General features: G+C 38.0%; 1 protein-coding gene across 3 annotated transcripts in view; it reads left to right on the forward strand.

The window, feature by feature from the left end:
- Nucleotides 1-17,415, forward strand: part of scaf8 (SR-related CTD-associated factor 8) — a 237,750-nt gene that overhangs the window by 77,100 nt on the left and 143,235 nt on the right. For all 3 annotated transcript variants that reach the window (XR_010018938.1, XR_010018940.1, XM_063056008.1), the window contains exon 5: nt 13,385-13,541. Coding sequence is in view for 1 of the 3 variants with exons in the window: in XM_063056008.1 (XP_062912078.1) it covers nt 13,385-13,541 (157 nt within the window). In the remaining 2 variants the exon portion in view is untranslated. The remainder of the gene's footprint in view (nt 1-13,384; nt 13,542-17,415) is intronic.

Consider the following 17,415-nt stretch of genomic DNA (forward strand, 5'->3'; position numbering starts at 1 on the left):
CAACTTGGAGTATTGCGAGCAGTTTTGAGCCCCTCAACATGAATGGTACCAAAATATAAGGTGGCTCTAAGGATGGCATTGTCAGAATCATTCTGGCAGTTGTTGAAGGTCAAATCAAAAGATAGCTGTCCTTTGAATAGTGGAGAAAGCCGAGCACAGTTAAGTGGGATTGAGACAAAAAAGTAAAATGATGACTGACTGAGAAAGTGGACTGTTTTGCTTTTGAACTTGACTTTGATCATTCATATATGTATTCAGAGAAAATCAAAATTAGTTTTAGTTAGATATTCAAATTTGCTTCCACCTTCTCTTTCAAAAATTGACCATGATTCATGAGACATTGCAGTCTCAAGTCTCTTTCTGGATATAACATGGGTAACATACAATTTCTATTTCATACTGGATAGTGGATAATGCTCACTGTTTTTCAACTGAGCATTTGAAGTATTCATGGGGCTAAATTATAATGTTTTTGCTTCCCTCAACTCCCCACATTCTGTCAAAATTGACAATAAGCTTTAAACTCTATCCTCTACTGCTTACTTACACCTTTGAAAGAAAGTGGCTACCTACTGCTGAAACTATGCAAATGTCACCGAACATAAGATGTGTTAGTGTGAAATCCACCATAAGAGTAACTGTGATTCATGCATTGTTAGCACTCTAATGTCTGTGACATTAAATTTTACATTGTTTATTCATGTAAATGACACATCTAATATTTGTTTTTATTTTCATATGATTAAACCTGGGTTCTCTTGATCAGTGATTTACTATTTTACCCGATGATATTTTTAGAAGGTTTGGATACACTCTAATATCCCGACAATGTCTTCACTATTATTTGGAAAGAAGGCTGCTGGAATAGTTACTTTTCTGACAAATTACATTTTTTCTCATTGTTCTGCTCTCAACAAAGGTATACTGATGCTGGGAATCTTTGGCAATTATAGAAATTGGTATTTCAGACATAAGAACATTAAGAGATAGGAGCAGGACTAGGCCATCTAGCCCACCGAGCCTGCCCTGCCGTTCAATAAGGTCATGGCTGATCTGTCCGTAAACTCAGTTCCATCTTCCTGCCTTTCCCCATAACCCTTAATTCCCTTACTACGTAAAAATCTATCTAACTGTATCTTAAATATATTTAGTGAAAACGCCTCAACTGCTTGCCTGGGCAGAGAATTCCACAGATTCACCACTCTCTGGGAAAAACAGTTTCTCCTCATCTCCGTCCTAAATCTTCTCCCCTGAATCTTGAGGCAATGTTCCCTAGTTCTAGTCTCACCTACCAATAGAAACAACTTTTCTCCTGCTATCTTATCTGTCCCTTTCAAAATGTTGTATGTTTCTATAATTCCCTCTCATTCTTCTGAATTCCAGAGAGTATAGTCCCAGTCGACTCAATCTCTCCTCATGGGTTAACCCCTTCAACTCTGGAATCAACCTGGTGAACCTCCTCTGCACTGCCTGCAAAGCCAGTGTATCCTTTCTAAAATATGGAGACCAGAACTACACACAGTACTCCATGTGCGGCCTCACCAGTACCCTGTACAGTTGCAGCATGACCTCCCTGCTCTTGAATTCAATCCCTCTAGCAATAAAGGCCAGCATTCCATTTGCCTTCTTAATAACCTGTTGTACCTGCAAGCCAACTTTTTGCGATTCATGTACAAGCACTCCCAAGTCCCTCTGCACAACAACATGCTGCAATCTTTCACCATTTAAATAATAATCTGCTCTTCTGTTACTCCTTCCAAAGTGGATGATCTCGCATTTACCAACGTTGTATTCCATCTGCCAGACCTTGGCCCACTCACTTAACCCATCCCTCTGCAGACTCTCTGCATCCTCTGTACAATTTGCTTTTCCACTCAGTTTATTGCTATCAGCAAATTTTGCTACACTACACTCAGTCCCCTCTTCCAAATCATCAATGTAAATGGTAAACAGTTGCGGGCCCAACACCGACCCCTGCAGCACCCCACGCACCACTGACTGCCAAACGGAGAAACTCCCATTTATACCAACTCCCTGCCTCCTATTGGTTAATCAATCCACTATCCATGCCAATACACTTCCTCTGACTCCATGCATCCGTATCTCTTGTGCAGCACCTTATCGAGCGCCTTCTGGAAATCAAGTATACGACATCCACCTGTTCCCCTCTATCCACTGCACTCATTATGTCCTCAAAGAACTTCAGTAAGTTTGTCAAACAGGACCTGTCCTTTTTTCTGAATCGATGCTGCGTCTGTCTAATAGAACCACTGCTTTCTAAATGTTTTGCGCTGTTTCTTCCTTAATGACAGCTTCAAGCATCTTCCTGACTGCAGATGTTAAGCTAACTGGCCTATATTTGCCCGTCTTTTGCCTACATCCTTTTTTAAAAAGTGGCGTGACACTTGCTGTCTTCCAGTCCGCTGGGACCTGCCCAGAGTCTGAGAGTTTTGGTAAATGATTACCAACATGTCTACTATAACCTCCGCCAATTCCCTCAGCACCTTGGGATGCATCTCATCAGGACCAGGGGACCTGGTCCCCTGAAATATGATGATTGTCATCAATTTGTAATGCCAACTTTATCTCTTGCTGCTTGTTTTCTTGAATGCCATTCACATCACTCTTCCCTTTTTTCCTTAGCTTTATTTTCTCAATTAAATTTCCACTCTAATTTAAATGTACCTGTTGTAATAATCATTTGTGAAGCTTTCCCTATTTTAATATCCTCCACATTTTAAAAGTTCATTTATTATCAAAGCATGTGTATCCCCATACAACTCTGAAATACACTTCACTATGATAGACATTTTCTGTTACTAATTTGACAGCAGTTGAAACCAATCTTTACCTGTCCCTCCCAAAACCTTATCAGATTTTGAAAATTTATATTAAAGTACTTTCCTAAGGCTTGTCTGGTGTGGTTTTTGATATCATTATAAATTGAATCATGCTAAATTAGTGTTTTGTACCAAGAAAGAATGAATAATTGAATCCATCAGGTTCAATCTGAATGCTAATATCAGAAGGTTCTTTGGCAATGTGGGAGGTGGTATCTTGTGCTTGATATTGTTAAAAAAAAATTACCAAGCTAAACTCTTCCAAAGTAACTCATAACTATTATAATTGGAATAATGTAATATGCTAGAAGCTGTTGAAGACTACAAAGCAAAGGTTTACTGATGTCTTTAGTACTGGTATATTTTCTGCTGTTCTTGTATTAATCAGTCCAGATTGAGCAAAATAAAAGTGCATAGCGTCTCTTTAAAGGGGGCCTATAATCAAGTTCAAGTCAAATTTATTGTCATTTAACTATATGCATGTATATAACCATGTAATGTATCTAGAAACAAGACGAAGTTTTTTTTGAACCAGGGTGTAAAGCACAGTAGTACACATAACACACAATGGCTTCAAGTAAAATCTACAGATGAATCACACACAAATAACAAACTAAAGTACATTAACCTTAAATGTTGGAAGGTATGGAGCAGATTAAGTGACACTTTGAATGTACTGTGGCCGGGAGTTGAGAAGTTTCATGGCCTGGGGGAAGAAATGTTCTCATCCTGACCGTTGTTGTTCTTATGCATTGTAATCTCCTGCTTTTTTTTTAAATATAATTTTTATTGAATTTTCAAAAAGAATACATGAAAAAAAAGAATCTACCCTCCCTCCTCCCCTTAACCCCCCCCCATATATAGTCCTACCTAAAAAGAAAGGAAAAAAAAGATTAAAAAAAAAGAAAAGAACCGCCTGGTTATTGCAAGGTTTCCACGTGCTCCATGGGATTCAAAATGAATTTGGTATAATTATTCGTTACTTTCCCCAAGTGACCAAAGTCTTTATCGGAGCACTTAAATATGCCATCCTATCTTTTGTAAATAAGGGCGCCAAATATTCAAAAAAGTTACATATTTATCTCTTAAATTATAAGTGATTTTTTTCAAGTGGAATAGAACTAGCCATTTCATTATTCCAACGATCCATACTTAAATACGAATCAGATTTCCAAGTAACTGCTATGGTCTTCTTAGCTACTGCCAATGCAATTTTTATAAATTCTTTCTGATACTTATTCAATTTAAGTTTCGGTTTTATCCCTTCAATATCACCTAATAAAAATAATACAGGGTTATGTGGAAGTTGAATTGCAGTAATTTGTTCCAATAAGATTCTTAAATTTATCCAAAAGGGTTGAATTTTAAAACAAGACCAAGTAGAATGTAAAAAAGTACCAATTTCTTGATTACACCGAAAACATTTATCAGAAAAATTTGAATTTAATCTATTTTTTGCGGTGTAATATATAATTGATGTAAAAAATTATATTGTACTAATCTAAGTCGAACATTTATTGTATTTGTCATACTGTCAAGACAAAGTCTTGACCAATTTGTTTCATCAATAATATTCAGATCTGTTTCCCATTTTTGCTTTGACTTATGGGTTCCTTGTTTAATTGTCTGTTCTTGAATCAAATTATACATACAAGAAATAAATTTTTTAATTTTCCCTTTTTGAATTAAAATTTCAATTTCATTAGGTTTTGGCAAAAACATTGTTTGACCCAGCTTACCTTTTAAGTAAGCCCTTAGTTGAAAGTAACAAAAGGAAGTATTATTAGATATTTTATATTTATCCTTTAATTGTTCAAATGACATCAATATACCTCGTTCAAAACAATCTCCTATAAATTTAATCCCTTTTTGGTACCAATTATATAAAAGTTGATTGTCCATTGTAAAAGGAATAAGTCTGTTTTGGAACAAAGGTCTCCTTGCTAATAAAGATTTCTGTGTTTCATTATCAACATTTATCTTATTCCATAGATCAATCAAATGTGTTAATATAGGAGATTCTTTCTTTTCCCGTATCAATTTAGATTCCCATTTATATATAAAATCTTCAGGTCTATTTTCTCCTATCTTGTCTAGTTCTATTTTAATCCATGCTGGTTTTCGATCATCAAAGGAAGATGCAATAAGTCAATTTTTCCAATGATATTCTTGACATTTTACCTTTCCAAAGAAATTTTCTCACACATTTATTTAACTCTTGAAAAAATTTCTGTGGCAATTGTATTGGTAATGTTTGAAACAGATACTGTAATCTAGGAAATATATTCATTTTTACAACATTGACTCTACCTACTAATGTTATTGGTAATATCATCCATTTGTCAAGATCTTCTTGAATTTTTTTCAATAGTGGTAAATAATTAAATTTATATAAATTCTTTAGATCATTATCAAGTCTTATACCTAAATATTTTATACCATTTACCGGCCATCTAAATTGGGTTACTAATTGACGTTGACTATAGTCTCCTTTAGTAAGAGGTAAAATTTCACTTTTAATTTATTTTGTAACCTGATACCTTCCCGTAATCTCCTGCTTGATGGTAGAAAATCAAAGACAATGCTGAATGGGATGGGTGGGATCATTAATAATATTTAGGGCCCTGCTTTTGCATTGCTCCTGATAAATGTCCCAGATGGTTGGTAGGGAGACCCCTATGATCCTCTCAGCTGTTATCACAGTCCTTTGTAGGGACTTCTTTCTTGTCCCTTGCTCGACTGCTCTCATACTAGATGGAGATGCAACTTTCTGGGATGCTCTAAATGGCGCTCCTTTAAAATGTAAGTTTTGGGAGGGGGTGTTGGTGGAAGCACTGCTGTGGCTTCTTGTACAGGGAAACGATATTCAGGGCTAGATGAGGTCATCCGTGACGTGAACTCCCAGGAACTTGGTGTATTTAACTCTCTCTACAGTGGAGCATGTACTCACAGGAGAGTGGTTTGTCTACACAATCCTGACGTCCATAATGAGTTCCTTTTATATTAATGGAGATCTTTTCCGGTAAAATTATCAGAAAATAAATTGCCTGCCACAAGGAAGCATTGATTATCACATATTAGTAATTAGGTGTTAAATGCTTAAAAGGTACTGTAGTTGGGAGCAATAAAAACTGCAGACAAAATTCTGAAGATTAAAAATCTGCACATTAACTCAATCAAGGGCAAACTGTAAACTGGATTGTTGACTGTTGTTGTACTATTTCTTGTTCTCTGAAGAAGTTAAGCAATATTCCTTTCCACAATTAAAATTAAAGAAGCAGATGCTTTATAGTTTTGCTCATGTGCAGATATATAGCTGTAGAACGCTTCAGGGTTTTCTATATATGAGGAAATTAAATATGCAACTTTTCTGTTTTTGCCTGCTTTAATTTCAATTATTCAATTGAATTTGGGAATAAAACCTGGAAGATTCCTGAGTGAAGCAACCAAATGAAGGTATATGTACTGAACAAACCAAAACCATTTTAAACCTTCCCTCTTAAAGCTAATATTTAATGCTTCAAAAACTCCAAAACTTTCATCTACAAATTTGAATAACAAATGCAGCTAATTACTTTTCATTTTCTCAAACAAAGCAAGCAAGAGGGGGGAAACACATCCTTTGATAGATCCTTTAGCCCACACCATGAATTTGAAAACTTAAGATCAATAACATTACTAACATTTCCCCTTCTCCAGTTCATAGGAACCAATTTCTGCTGTGTGTACAGTTGCAAGAAGTTGTTTGTGAATCCTTTGCCAAAGAGTCTCGGCGGGAAACGTTGACTACTTTTTTCACAGATGCTGCCTGGCCTGCTGAGTTCCTCCAGCATTTTGTATGTGTCCTTTGAACGTACCTGCCTGGTTTTCTGCATTAATTACTCATAAAATGAGGTCTAATCTTCATCTAAGTCACAATATTAGACAAACAGAATCTGCCTAAAATAATAGCACACAAAAACAATTGTACTACTTCTCATCGATACTTAGTACGTCATTTAAACAATCACAGTCTAGGTTTAAAAAAGGTATGTGAATCTCTGGGCTCATGCCTTCTATAAAAACTATTTGGAGTCGGGTGTTCCAGTCAATCAGATGAGATTGGAGGTGTGGGTTGTGCAGGTGCCCTGCCATATATATAAAAAGACACACCATGTCAGGTTACTGACAGAGCCTGCTCTTCTCAAGAAAGATCTGTTCATGTGCACCATACCTCAATCAAAGCAACTTTCAGGGCACCTTATAAGAAGAATTGTAAAGATGCATGAAGCTGGAAAAGGCTACAGAAGCACTTTTAAAGACCTGAGTGTTCATCAGTTCTCAGTAAGAGAAATTGTGTACAAATGGAGGAAATTTAGTACTGTTGCTACTCTTCGTAGGAATGGGCATCCTGCAAAGATCACACCAAGGGCACAATGTGCAATGCTGAAGGACATGAAAAAGAACCCAAGGGTAACAGCAAAAGACCTGCGGAAACCTCTAAAACTTGTTAAAGTCTCTATTCATGTGTCCACTGTAAGAAAAACACTGAATAAGAATGGTGTTCATGGAAGGACATCACAGAGGAAACAACTGCTGTCCAAAAAAAAAGGATTGCCGCATGTCTTAAGTTTGTAAAGGACTACCTGGATGTTCCACAATGCTGCTTGGGCAATGTTCTGTAGACAGATGAGACAGACATTGAACTTTTTGGCAGAAATGCATACTGCTGTGTTTAGAGGAAAAAAGGCACTGCACATCAAAATCTCATCCTAACTGTGAAGCTGGTGGAAGGAGCATCATGGTTTGGGGTTGCTTTGCTGCCTCTGGGCCTGGACAGCTTGCAATACTAGACACTAGACACTAGCTACTAGAATACTACAGCACAGTACAGGCCCTTCGGCCCTCGATGTTGTACTGACCTATATATACCTTAAAAAGAAGTACTAAACCCACACTACACCGTAACCCTCTAGTTTTCTTCCTTCCATGTGCCTGTCTAAGAGGCTCTTAAATACCCCTAATGTTTTAGCCTGCACCACCATCCCTGGCAAGTCATTCCAGGCACCCACAACCCTCTGTATTATTAAAAAAAACTTACCCCTGATGTCTCCCCTAAACTTCCCTTCCTTAACTTTGTACATATGCCCTCTGGTGTTTGGTATTCGTGCCCTGGGAAACAGGTACTGGCTACCCACCCTATCTATGCCTCTCATAATCTTGTAGACCTCTATCAAGTCCCCTCTCATCCTTCTGCGCTCCAAAGTGAAAAGTCCCAGCTCTGCTAACCTTGCCTCATAAGACTTGTTTTCCAATCCAGGCAACATCCTGGTAAATCTCCTTTGCACCCTCTCCATAGCTTCCACATCCTTTCTATAATGAGGTGACCAGAACTGAACACAATACTCTTAAGTGTAGTCTCACCAGAGATTTGTAGAGTTGCAACATGACCTCTCTACTCTTGAACTCAATCCCCCTATTAATGAAGCCTAACATCCCATAGGCCTTCTTAACTATCCTATCAACCTGTGCAGCAACCTTGAGGGATGTATGGATTTGAACCCCAAGGTCCCTCTGTTCATCCACACTTTTAAGTAACCGACCATTAACCCTGTACTCAGCCTTCTGGTTTGTCCTTCCAAAATGCATCACCTCACACTTAATCTGGATTGAACTCCACCTGCCACTTTTCTGCCCAACTCTACATCCTGTCTATATCATTTTGTAACCTTCGACAACCTACAGCTCCATCCACAACTCCTCCAATCTTCATGTCATCCACAAACTTACTCACCCATCCTTCCACCTCTTCATCCAGGTCATTTATAAAAATCACAAAGAGCAGGGGTCCCAGGACAGATCCCTGCGGCACTCCACAAGTCACTGACCTCCAGGCAGAATACTTTCCTTCCACTACTACCCTCTGCTTTCTTCCTGTAAGCCAATTTTTTTTATCCAAACAGCCAAGGAACTACTGATCCCATGCCTCATGACTTTCTGGATGAGTCTCTCCTGGGGGACCTTGTTAAATGCCTTGCTAAAATCCATGTAGACCACATCTACCGCCCTACCCTCATCAATTTCTTTTGTTACCTCTTCAAAAAAACTCAGGCTCGTGAGGCACGACCTTCCCTTCACAAAGCCATGTTGACTATCCTTGAGTAGACTGTACTTCTCCAAATGCTCGCAGATCCTATCCTTAAGAATCCTTTCCAGTAGTTTGAGGGAACAATGAATTCAAAATTGTATCAAGACATTTTTACAGGAGAATGTAAGGGTAGTAGTAGAAGCTGGATGATGCAAAAAAAAACAATGATCCAAAACACAAGAGTAAATCAACAACAGAATGGTTTAAAAAGAAGAAAATCCGTGTTTTGGAATGGCCAAGTCAGGGTCCAGACTTTAACCCAATGGAGATGTTGTGGCATAACCCAGAGAGGGCTGTTCATGTAAGGTATCCCAGAAATATTGATTAACCAGAACGGTATTGTATGGACGAATGGTCTAAAGTTCCTCCTTGCTGTTGTGCAAGTATGATCAGCAGCTACAGGAAACGTTTGGTGGAGGTTATTACTGCTAAAGAAGGTTCTGCCATTTACTAAGTACAAGGGTTTGCATACTTTTTCCAACCTAGACTGTAAATGATGAAACAATGTTTTCAATAAAGGTGTGAAAACTAACATTGTTATCAGTTTAGGCAGATTGTATTTGTCTACTATTGTGACTTAGATGAAGATCAGACCACATTTTATGAGTAATTAATGCTGAAAGCCAGGTAATTGCAAAGGATTCACAAACTTTTTCTTGCAACTGCACATGCATTTATTCCCCCCTGGATATTTCGACTATCAGATGAATGTTGTTTGTGGGTGTTACATAACTGTAAAACTTATGCCATGTGGTGAATTTGTTCCAGCATAAAGTAGGTACATTCAGCGCTAGTTATTTAGATATCCAACATTTCAACAACTCAACATTTTTCTGCTTCATCTGCTGTGCAGCTTCATATTAAATCCTATATTAAAAAAAAGAAATTAAAGCTCATTACTATTCCAAATTCTAGTTGATGACACTGATATCAGCATTGAATCAACTTTTACTTTGCTATAATGCACCAGGTCTAGGACTGTTTAGTAAGGTGGATATTTTCTTAGGAATATACAATATTCCTATAGTTCCACTAGGCTCCCATAGTTTTTCACTCTTCTAGCAGTCCGAAGAGAAAGTTACAGAGGTTGTTAAAGAAATGGAAAGGAAATGTCTTATCATTTGCTGTCTGCAGAGTTGGAAAACCAGTAGTTTTCTTAGTTTCATAGTACCTCTGAGCACACATGTCCAGACTCAACCTAAAGTCAAACACTTGACACAGTTTAATGTTGGTCAGATTGAACTGTTCTTTCTAAACAATTTCTGTGTGAAATGATATTTTACAATGATGGCATTTTTAAAAGTTTCCCTCTTGTCACTGACAGTAATTGTCACTCAGTTACACATACATTTCTATTAATGTCTGTCCAACTTTCAGTTGTAATACCGCTGTGTCTGGCAAGGATTAATTTACTAAATCAAAATGCTTTCCTGCCTTGCGCAACCTTACAAATGTTCTAGGATCCCAATGTAGCATTACAGAGTTGCCACTTTCTCTCTTGTTCACATTTGTCCTTAAATGCATGAATTTTGTCTACGTAATTATTCCATATGACAATTTGTTCCATGTTCTTGTAACTTATTGTAAAAAAAAGATACAGTACTTCCTAAATTCCTTATGAGTGATACATTTAGGTATTTTGTACAGTATTTGGATTCCATTATTTCTATATCAGTCATATCCAAAACTGATTTTAAGGGTTTCCATTTTTTTACTGAGTATTTAATTATATATGCATATGTATCTTCTGGATCTTCTCCAGTCAAGTTGGCTATAAAAGCTTAACTTATTATAACAACATTAATACAGTCTCTGGCAGTAGTTGGACGTAGCAAGGAGGGACTAGTTAGATATTTTCTACTTGCTATCATCCCAACTCTTATTTATTGTATCATGCTTAAACGTAGCGAATCAGCTTACGCAATACATAATTTTGAAACTGGAGTTTTTCCTGTTGTGTGTTGCTCAGTTCAATGTCAAACAGTGCTTTTATTCTGTAAGACGTTGGAGTTATGTGACTTGTACCTTTTAAAGCTCTCTTCTTCTTTCTCAACAAGAGACCCAACTTGTTCCCCTCCATCACCACCCTCCTTTGTCTGCAGGACTGGTCCTCACTCTCAGCAATTTCTCTTTCGGCTCCTTCCACTTCCTCCAAACCCACAGAGTAGCCATGAACACCCACGTGGGTCCCAGATATGCCTTCCTTTTCATTGGCTACATAGAACAGCCCATGTTCCAAGCCTTCCCAGGGAATTCTCCCCAACTCTTCCGGTGTTACATTGACAATTGCATCGGTGCTGCTTCATGCACCAGTGCTGAGCGCATCAATTTCATCAACTTTGCCTCCAACTTCCACATTGTCCTTAAATTCACTTGGTCCATTTCTGACACCTCCCTCCCCTTTCTTGATCTTTCTCCATCTCTGGAGACAAACTGTTAGCTGACAACTTTTAGAAACCTACCAGTTCCCATAGTTATCTTGACTACCTCTTCCCACCCTTTCTCCTGCACAAATGCTAATCTATTTTTTCATTTCCTTCATTTCTACTGCATTTGTTCCCAGGATTCAACCTTCCTTTCCTCCACTATTGACACTTCTGTCACCTGCATCTCCTCCATCTCCCAGTCATCCATGCTCACCAAGTCTTCCTGTTGCCTCGGATTGAGTTCCTCTTGTCCTCACCACCCTATGAGTCTTCGCATCCACCACATGGTTCTCTGCAACTTCCGACATCTTCAATGGGATCCTACCACCAAACACATCTTAACTGTTCCATAGGGATCACTTCCTTCATGATACTCCTATCCATTTGTCCCTCTCCACTAATCTCCTTCCTGGCATATAAACCCTGCAAATTACAGAAATGCTCTACCTGCCTATTCACCTCTCCCTTTACCTCCATTCAGGACCCCAAATTGTCTTCCAGATGAGGCAACACTTCACCTGAGAATCTGTTGGGATCATCTGTTGCAGTGGTCCCCAATCTCTGGGCTGCGGACCGATACATTGCAGCGAAGAATGCAGTGGTGCAGCGGTAGTCGGAACGCACCCAGCGCACTTTGAAGAAAAAAAGCCTGAATAAATAAGCTAATTGATTAGGAGCCGCCCAGCACGTAGATGTCGGCCCAGATCAGAGGCAACACAATCGGCAATCGCTGCACCACTGCATTCTTCGCGGCAATGTATATCGGTCTGCGGCCTGGAGGTTGGGGACCACTGATCTATTGTAGCCGCTGTTCCCAATGTGACCGCCTCTACATTGGTGAGACCCGATGTAAGCTGGGTAACTGATTTGTCAAGCACCTCTGCTCTATTCACCTGAAAGTGGGATTTCTTGGTGCCCAATCATTTTAATTCCAATCCCTATTCCCATTCTGACATATTGGTGCATGGCCTCCCCTTATTGCCATGATGAGGCCATTCATGGTGGACAAGCATAACCTCATTCCATATAGGTAGCCTCCAATCTGATGCCGTTTCTCCTTTCGATAGTTTTTCTTCCCCACCCCCTTCCCTCTTCTATTTCCCACTCTGTCCTCTTGCCTCTTCTTTTTACCTGCCTATCACTTCCTCCTGGTGCCCCTCCTTCCCTTTCTTGCATGGTCCACTCTCTTCTATCAGATTCCTCCTTCTCCAGCCCTTTGCCTTTCCCATCTACCTAGCTTTATTTGTGACTTTCTAGCTGGTCCTTCTTTCCCTCCCCCCCATTTGTTTATTCTGGCATCTTCCCCCTTTTCCAGTCCTGAGAAAGGGTCTCAGTCTGAAATGTTAACTTGTTTATTCATTTCCATACATGCTGCCTGACCTGCTGAGTTCTCTCAGCATTTTGAGTGTGTTGCTTTGGATTTCGAGCATCTTGCAGAATCTCTTGTGTTTGCACCTTTAATGGCAGTGGTCTTATTTGGTTTCCAACGGACAAACTTTAAAATGTTCTTATATTTGAATTATTTTTTGTAGGGCTAATAGTTTCTCAGAAGGCCAATAACAGGCTAGAAGTCATATTACCTCAGCACCCAAAAAACACTTTTTTAGTGTGGATTTGGATTTTGGTGTTAACCATGTAAGACTTACAGAACAAATTTGGTTACAATAAACAGAATTCTCTTATAAACCAGTGTGCAAAGGTTTTTAATTTCCTGATCTGATCACTCAGGAGACTCTTCATTCGGTTCTGCAGTATAGTTTTTTTTGCCCCTTTCCTCAACCTCCACAAAAATAACAATTCAAACAAGCCATAGGAAGGACATGCCAATTTTACTGTTTTATAACAAATTTCTTTAAAATAAAAATTCCAAACTTTATCAATGGTTTTGGTTCATTTGAAAAAAAGAATTTCCTCGTATTTCAATGTGTATGAAATAGTCAAGCTGCTGGTTATTAGTGCAATCTAATGACCAATCGATGTGTATTTTACAGAGCAAAGTGGTGCGGGTACTGAACCTGTGGCAGAAGAATGGTGTATTCAAAAGTGAGGTCATACAGCCACTTCTGGATTTGGCAACAGGGATTCCACCGCCCTCTGTTACCCCTGCTATTGCCAGTACTGCAGCAACTGTGAGCAGCAACACACCAGGTAGCAGTCTTACAGCAGCAGCACAAATTAATATTTATTGATTAAGTGGAACTCAAAATAATTTGGAACTTGAATCTTAATAGTTGGCAGTTTTTGCATGCACTTGTAATTTATTTTTCTTGGTTTCCATTGCCTGTAGTAATGCCAGCCTAACTGATGATGTGTGTGTGTATGTATGTATCTATGTATGTGTCAATTCCCATCATTGCCTGTAAGGAGTTTGTTCTCCCTGTGACTGTGAAGGTTTCATCCTGGTGCTCCAGTTTCCTCTCACATTCCAAAGAATTGTGGTTAAGAGTTCATGCTGTGTTGGCACCAGAAGCATGGTGACATTTGTGGGTTGCACAGCGCAATCCTCGCTGATTTGATTTGATTTGATTTGACGCAAACAACAGATTTCACTGTATAACCTTGTATATGTGACAAAGCTGTTCTTAATCTTACAATTCCCATTCTTGCAGAAATAGTGTGAAATAGAGTTCATAGTGAACTCACTTGGAGAGTGTGTTTAAAAAGTATACTATATACCTCATTTATTTCCTCTCTTTTTCATTTCATAGCCATATTTCTTTAGAACACCAATCGTATTACAGCCTGGTCAAGGAAACTGGACTTGTGTCATTAAAAGCAAGCCAAATGAAGGGCAGGGGATTTGTTGAGTTTACTTAATAATTATTTAAGTGGAACACGCTGGTTCCGTCGGCTGCATAAATCTAGGGAAGACAATCTCTGGCCCCGCCAAACGTGTGAAATTGAGGTGCGAGCCCATCCGAAACCCCATGTGTGTGGATGCTGCATGATTTGTTACCCTGTTACAAATAAGTATCATGAAATAACAGACAGTACACCACATGCAATTAACAATTTCAAATTAGACTAAAGGGTTAGTAAAGAAATAGCGAAAAAGAACAAAAGGCCCTATTTTAATGTACACGAGTTGTTTCCCCTTCACCAATCCTCCTTCAGTCTCCCTGGGCTTCATCGAATCATGACCTCACTCCCCGGGTCAAGTCCTATGGCCTCTTCTCTCCGCCATCGTCTTCCTTCATCTCCCACCGAACAAAACACCCAGTTCACCCCGGTGACAGGCACATAACAGGAAAGCGCACTCCCTTGATTGGATGGCTCACATTCCAAAGCACCCATTATCTCTAACCGTGACCCAAATACTGCTTTACAGAAAGACCATTACGTTAGCAGCGAAACCTTTCCCAGGATGTTACATAAGTTTAAAGTAAATTTGTTATCAAAGTACATATATATCACCATATACAACCCTGAGATTAATTTTCCATCTGTCATACTCAGCAAATCTATAGAATAACAACAACTGGATCGAAGAAAGATCAACTAAAGTGCAGAAGACGAATATAAATAAATAGCAACAAATAATGAGAATATGTAAAAACAAGATTAGTGTCATTTACAATACAAGTTTAGTGCAAAACAAAAACTTTTTCACTGGCTTGTAAGTGCAAACTTGACAATCTACCTAATTAAATTGACATTGTAGAGCAGCTTCAACTAATTTTTGTTTCCATCAAAACAGTCTTGATAGTGGCTGCAATAACTTTTGAAGCAGAATTTTGCAAGTATTTTCTTGTTTTATATATGCCTCACAAGGTATATATGTGTCTGGCTAGACAGGCATTTATTTCCCCTCTTGTACATAAATATGCCTGAATTGTGAGAGTCACTTTGAGTTTGGTGCATATTTAGGTTATTTTGTTAAATGTATGGGAATAAGAATACCGGAGAATTTGGGTATTTCATACACAAAACTCATTAAAAGGTGGTGCACGGATCTATAAGCATTCAAGTATCTTTATGAAGGTGTACAAAACTAAGCAGTTTCTGCTTCAAATAATGCAGTGTTTTCTAGGCACCACAGCTCAAAAAAATCTATTTTGAACTTGGATGTGATACTGCATGGATTCTCCAAATTGATAGTGCTACCTGAAGTATTAAACAATGAACAATTTTGAATTTCCTTGTAGATAGTTCACAGTACTAATAAAAAATCATAAAATTTTGTTCCCTTGCATCTATGAAGAATATCAGGATGTAATCTTAGAAAGTCTTTTTTGAAAAGTTATATGATAGCATTGCGGTTGGCGCCGTGCTATTACAGCTGGAGACGTCTGGAGTTCAGAGTTCAATTCCGGTGCTGTTCTGTAGCAGAGTCTCTGTACATACACTAATGGAATGTATGGGTTTTCTCTGGGTCCTCTAGTTTCTTCCCACCATCCAAAGACATATCGTGTAGGTTAATTGGTCATTGTAATTTCTCCATGATTAGGTTGGGGTTAATTGGTTTTGTTGGATGTTGCTGGAGGTGCTGTGGCTGAAAGGACCTACTGTAAAATAAAGGGCACATTTTTAAATTAGAATTCTCCTCAAAGGCTGGATCGATTAATATTTCAAGCTGATGGTCATTTTTCCAAAGTAAAAGTATCAGGGGAAACTGGAAATGAAGGTGGATAAACTGAGATGAGACATAGATCAGCCAAGATATTAATTTGCATTTATATAGTGCCTGTAACACTGTAAAATATCCTGAGGCATATCAAAGAAATGCCAGCAAGTAGAATATCACAGAAGGTATATGAGAAATTAGAAGTGTTCACCTGAAGCACAGTCAAACTTCTAATTAATTTAAGAGCAAAAGTGGAAGAATTTAGTGTCGATTCCAGTATTCCAAATGGTCCTTGCTGTGTATTTATAGCTTTAATAATGATATGGGTAAGAAGTTGCATTTGTTTTGCCAAAAAAAATCAAATTTATTTACTTGTTTCATGGAACTAGAATATTATCACAGTTCCTCACTGATAGACAACTCTTGCCTCAATCTTAGAGTACTCTTGTATTGTAGATGTGAAGATAATTTTCTTGCCTTGTATTGCAAGTTTTAGTTTAGGTTGTCTTTTATAAGCATTGATAATGAAGCTTTGAATAGAGTCCAATATGGAACACTTTGGATATTAAAATGGATTTTAAAAAATGCTGAGCCCTGAAGTTCCAGCAAATAGCATCTGGTGCTGGATTTATTAAAGTTAACATAAGCAAGAACTTTTTACTTCAAAAATGCCACTCACCTTATATAAATCTCTTAATACTTCATGATTTTAGAGGAAATGCGAGGAAAATGTAGAATTTTTCTAAAAGTTTTAGAGTATTTTTTGGTTTAGTAATTTTGTGATTTTGCATTATTTATGCAAGAAAAAGTAAGTTGCAAATCAGACTTGTCTTACAACCATTAATGTAAACTTAATGAAATGTATAATTAATGAATAAAATAATTATCTTCAAGAACAAATTACTTTTACATAAGATGTTTTAGTTTAAAAAATATGAAATTCAAGGCAAGTGAAGTACATAAAGGAAACAAACACCGACGCTCTAAATATACTTGTTGCAGCAAGTATTCACTACATTTATTAATGAATTAGATAACACAGAGAGCCATATATCTAAGTTTGCCAATGGCACAAATACTGATGGGCATTAGTAGTTTGGTCAGAAATATAAAACAACATTAATCAAAAAAAACAATTAAAGCCGTAGATTTTAGAAATGTAAAATAAAAGCAAAATGCTGAATATAATCAACAAACCAGAGAACAGAGAAACTGTGGAAAGAGAAATAGCATTTATGTTTTGATTTGAAACCCTTTGTCAGATATGATGGAAGTCTCAAACTGATTAAGTGAATTCAGGTAGAATCAAAATTTTTAAGAAATGAGGTTATCCTTTCCCTCCATCAAACCCTTAATATCTCATCTAAAGGACAGCACTTCTTTCATTGTTTTAGGCTATATCAGTGTACTGAATTGCTTTGATACAGCTTTCTAACTCAGAGGAGCTGATGTTACCAA

Source organism: Mobula hypostoma, chromosome 8 (assembly GCF_963921235.1).
Source record: "Mobula hypostoma chromosome 8, sMobHyp1.1, whole genome shotgun sequence".
Lineage (NCBI taxonomy): Eukaryota > Metazoa > Chordata > Chondrichthyes > Myliobatiformes > Myliobatidae > Mobula > Mobula hypostoma.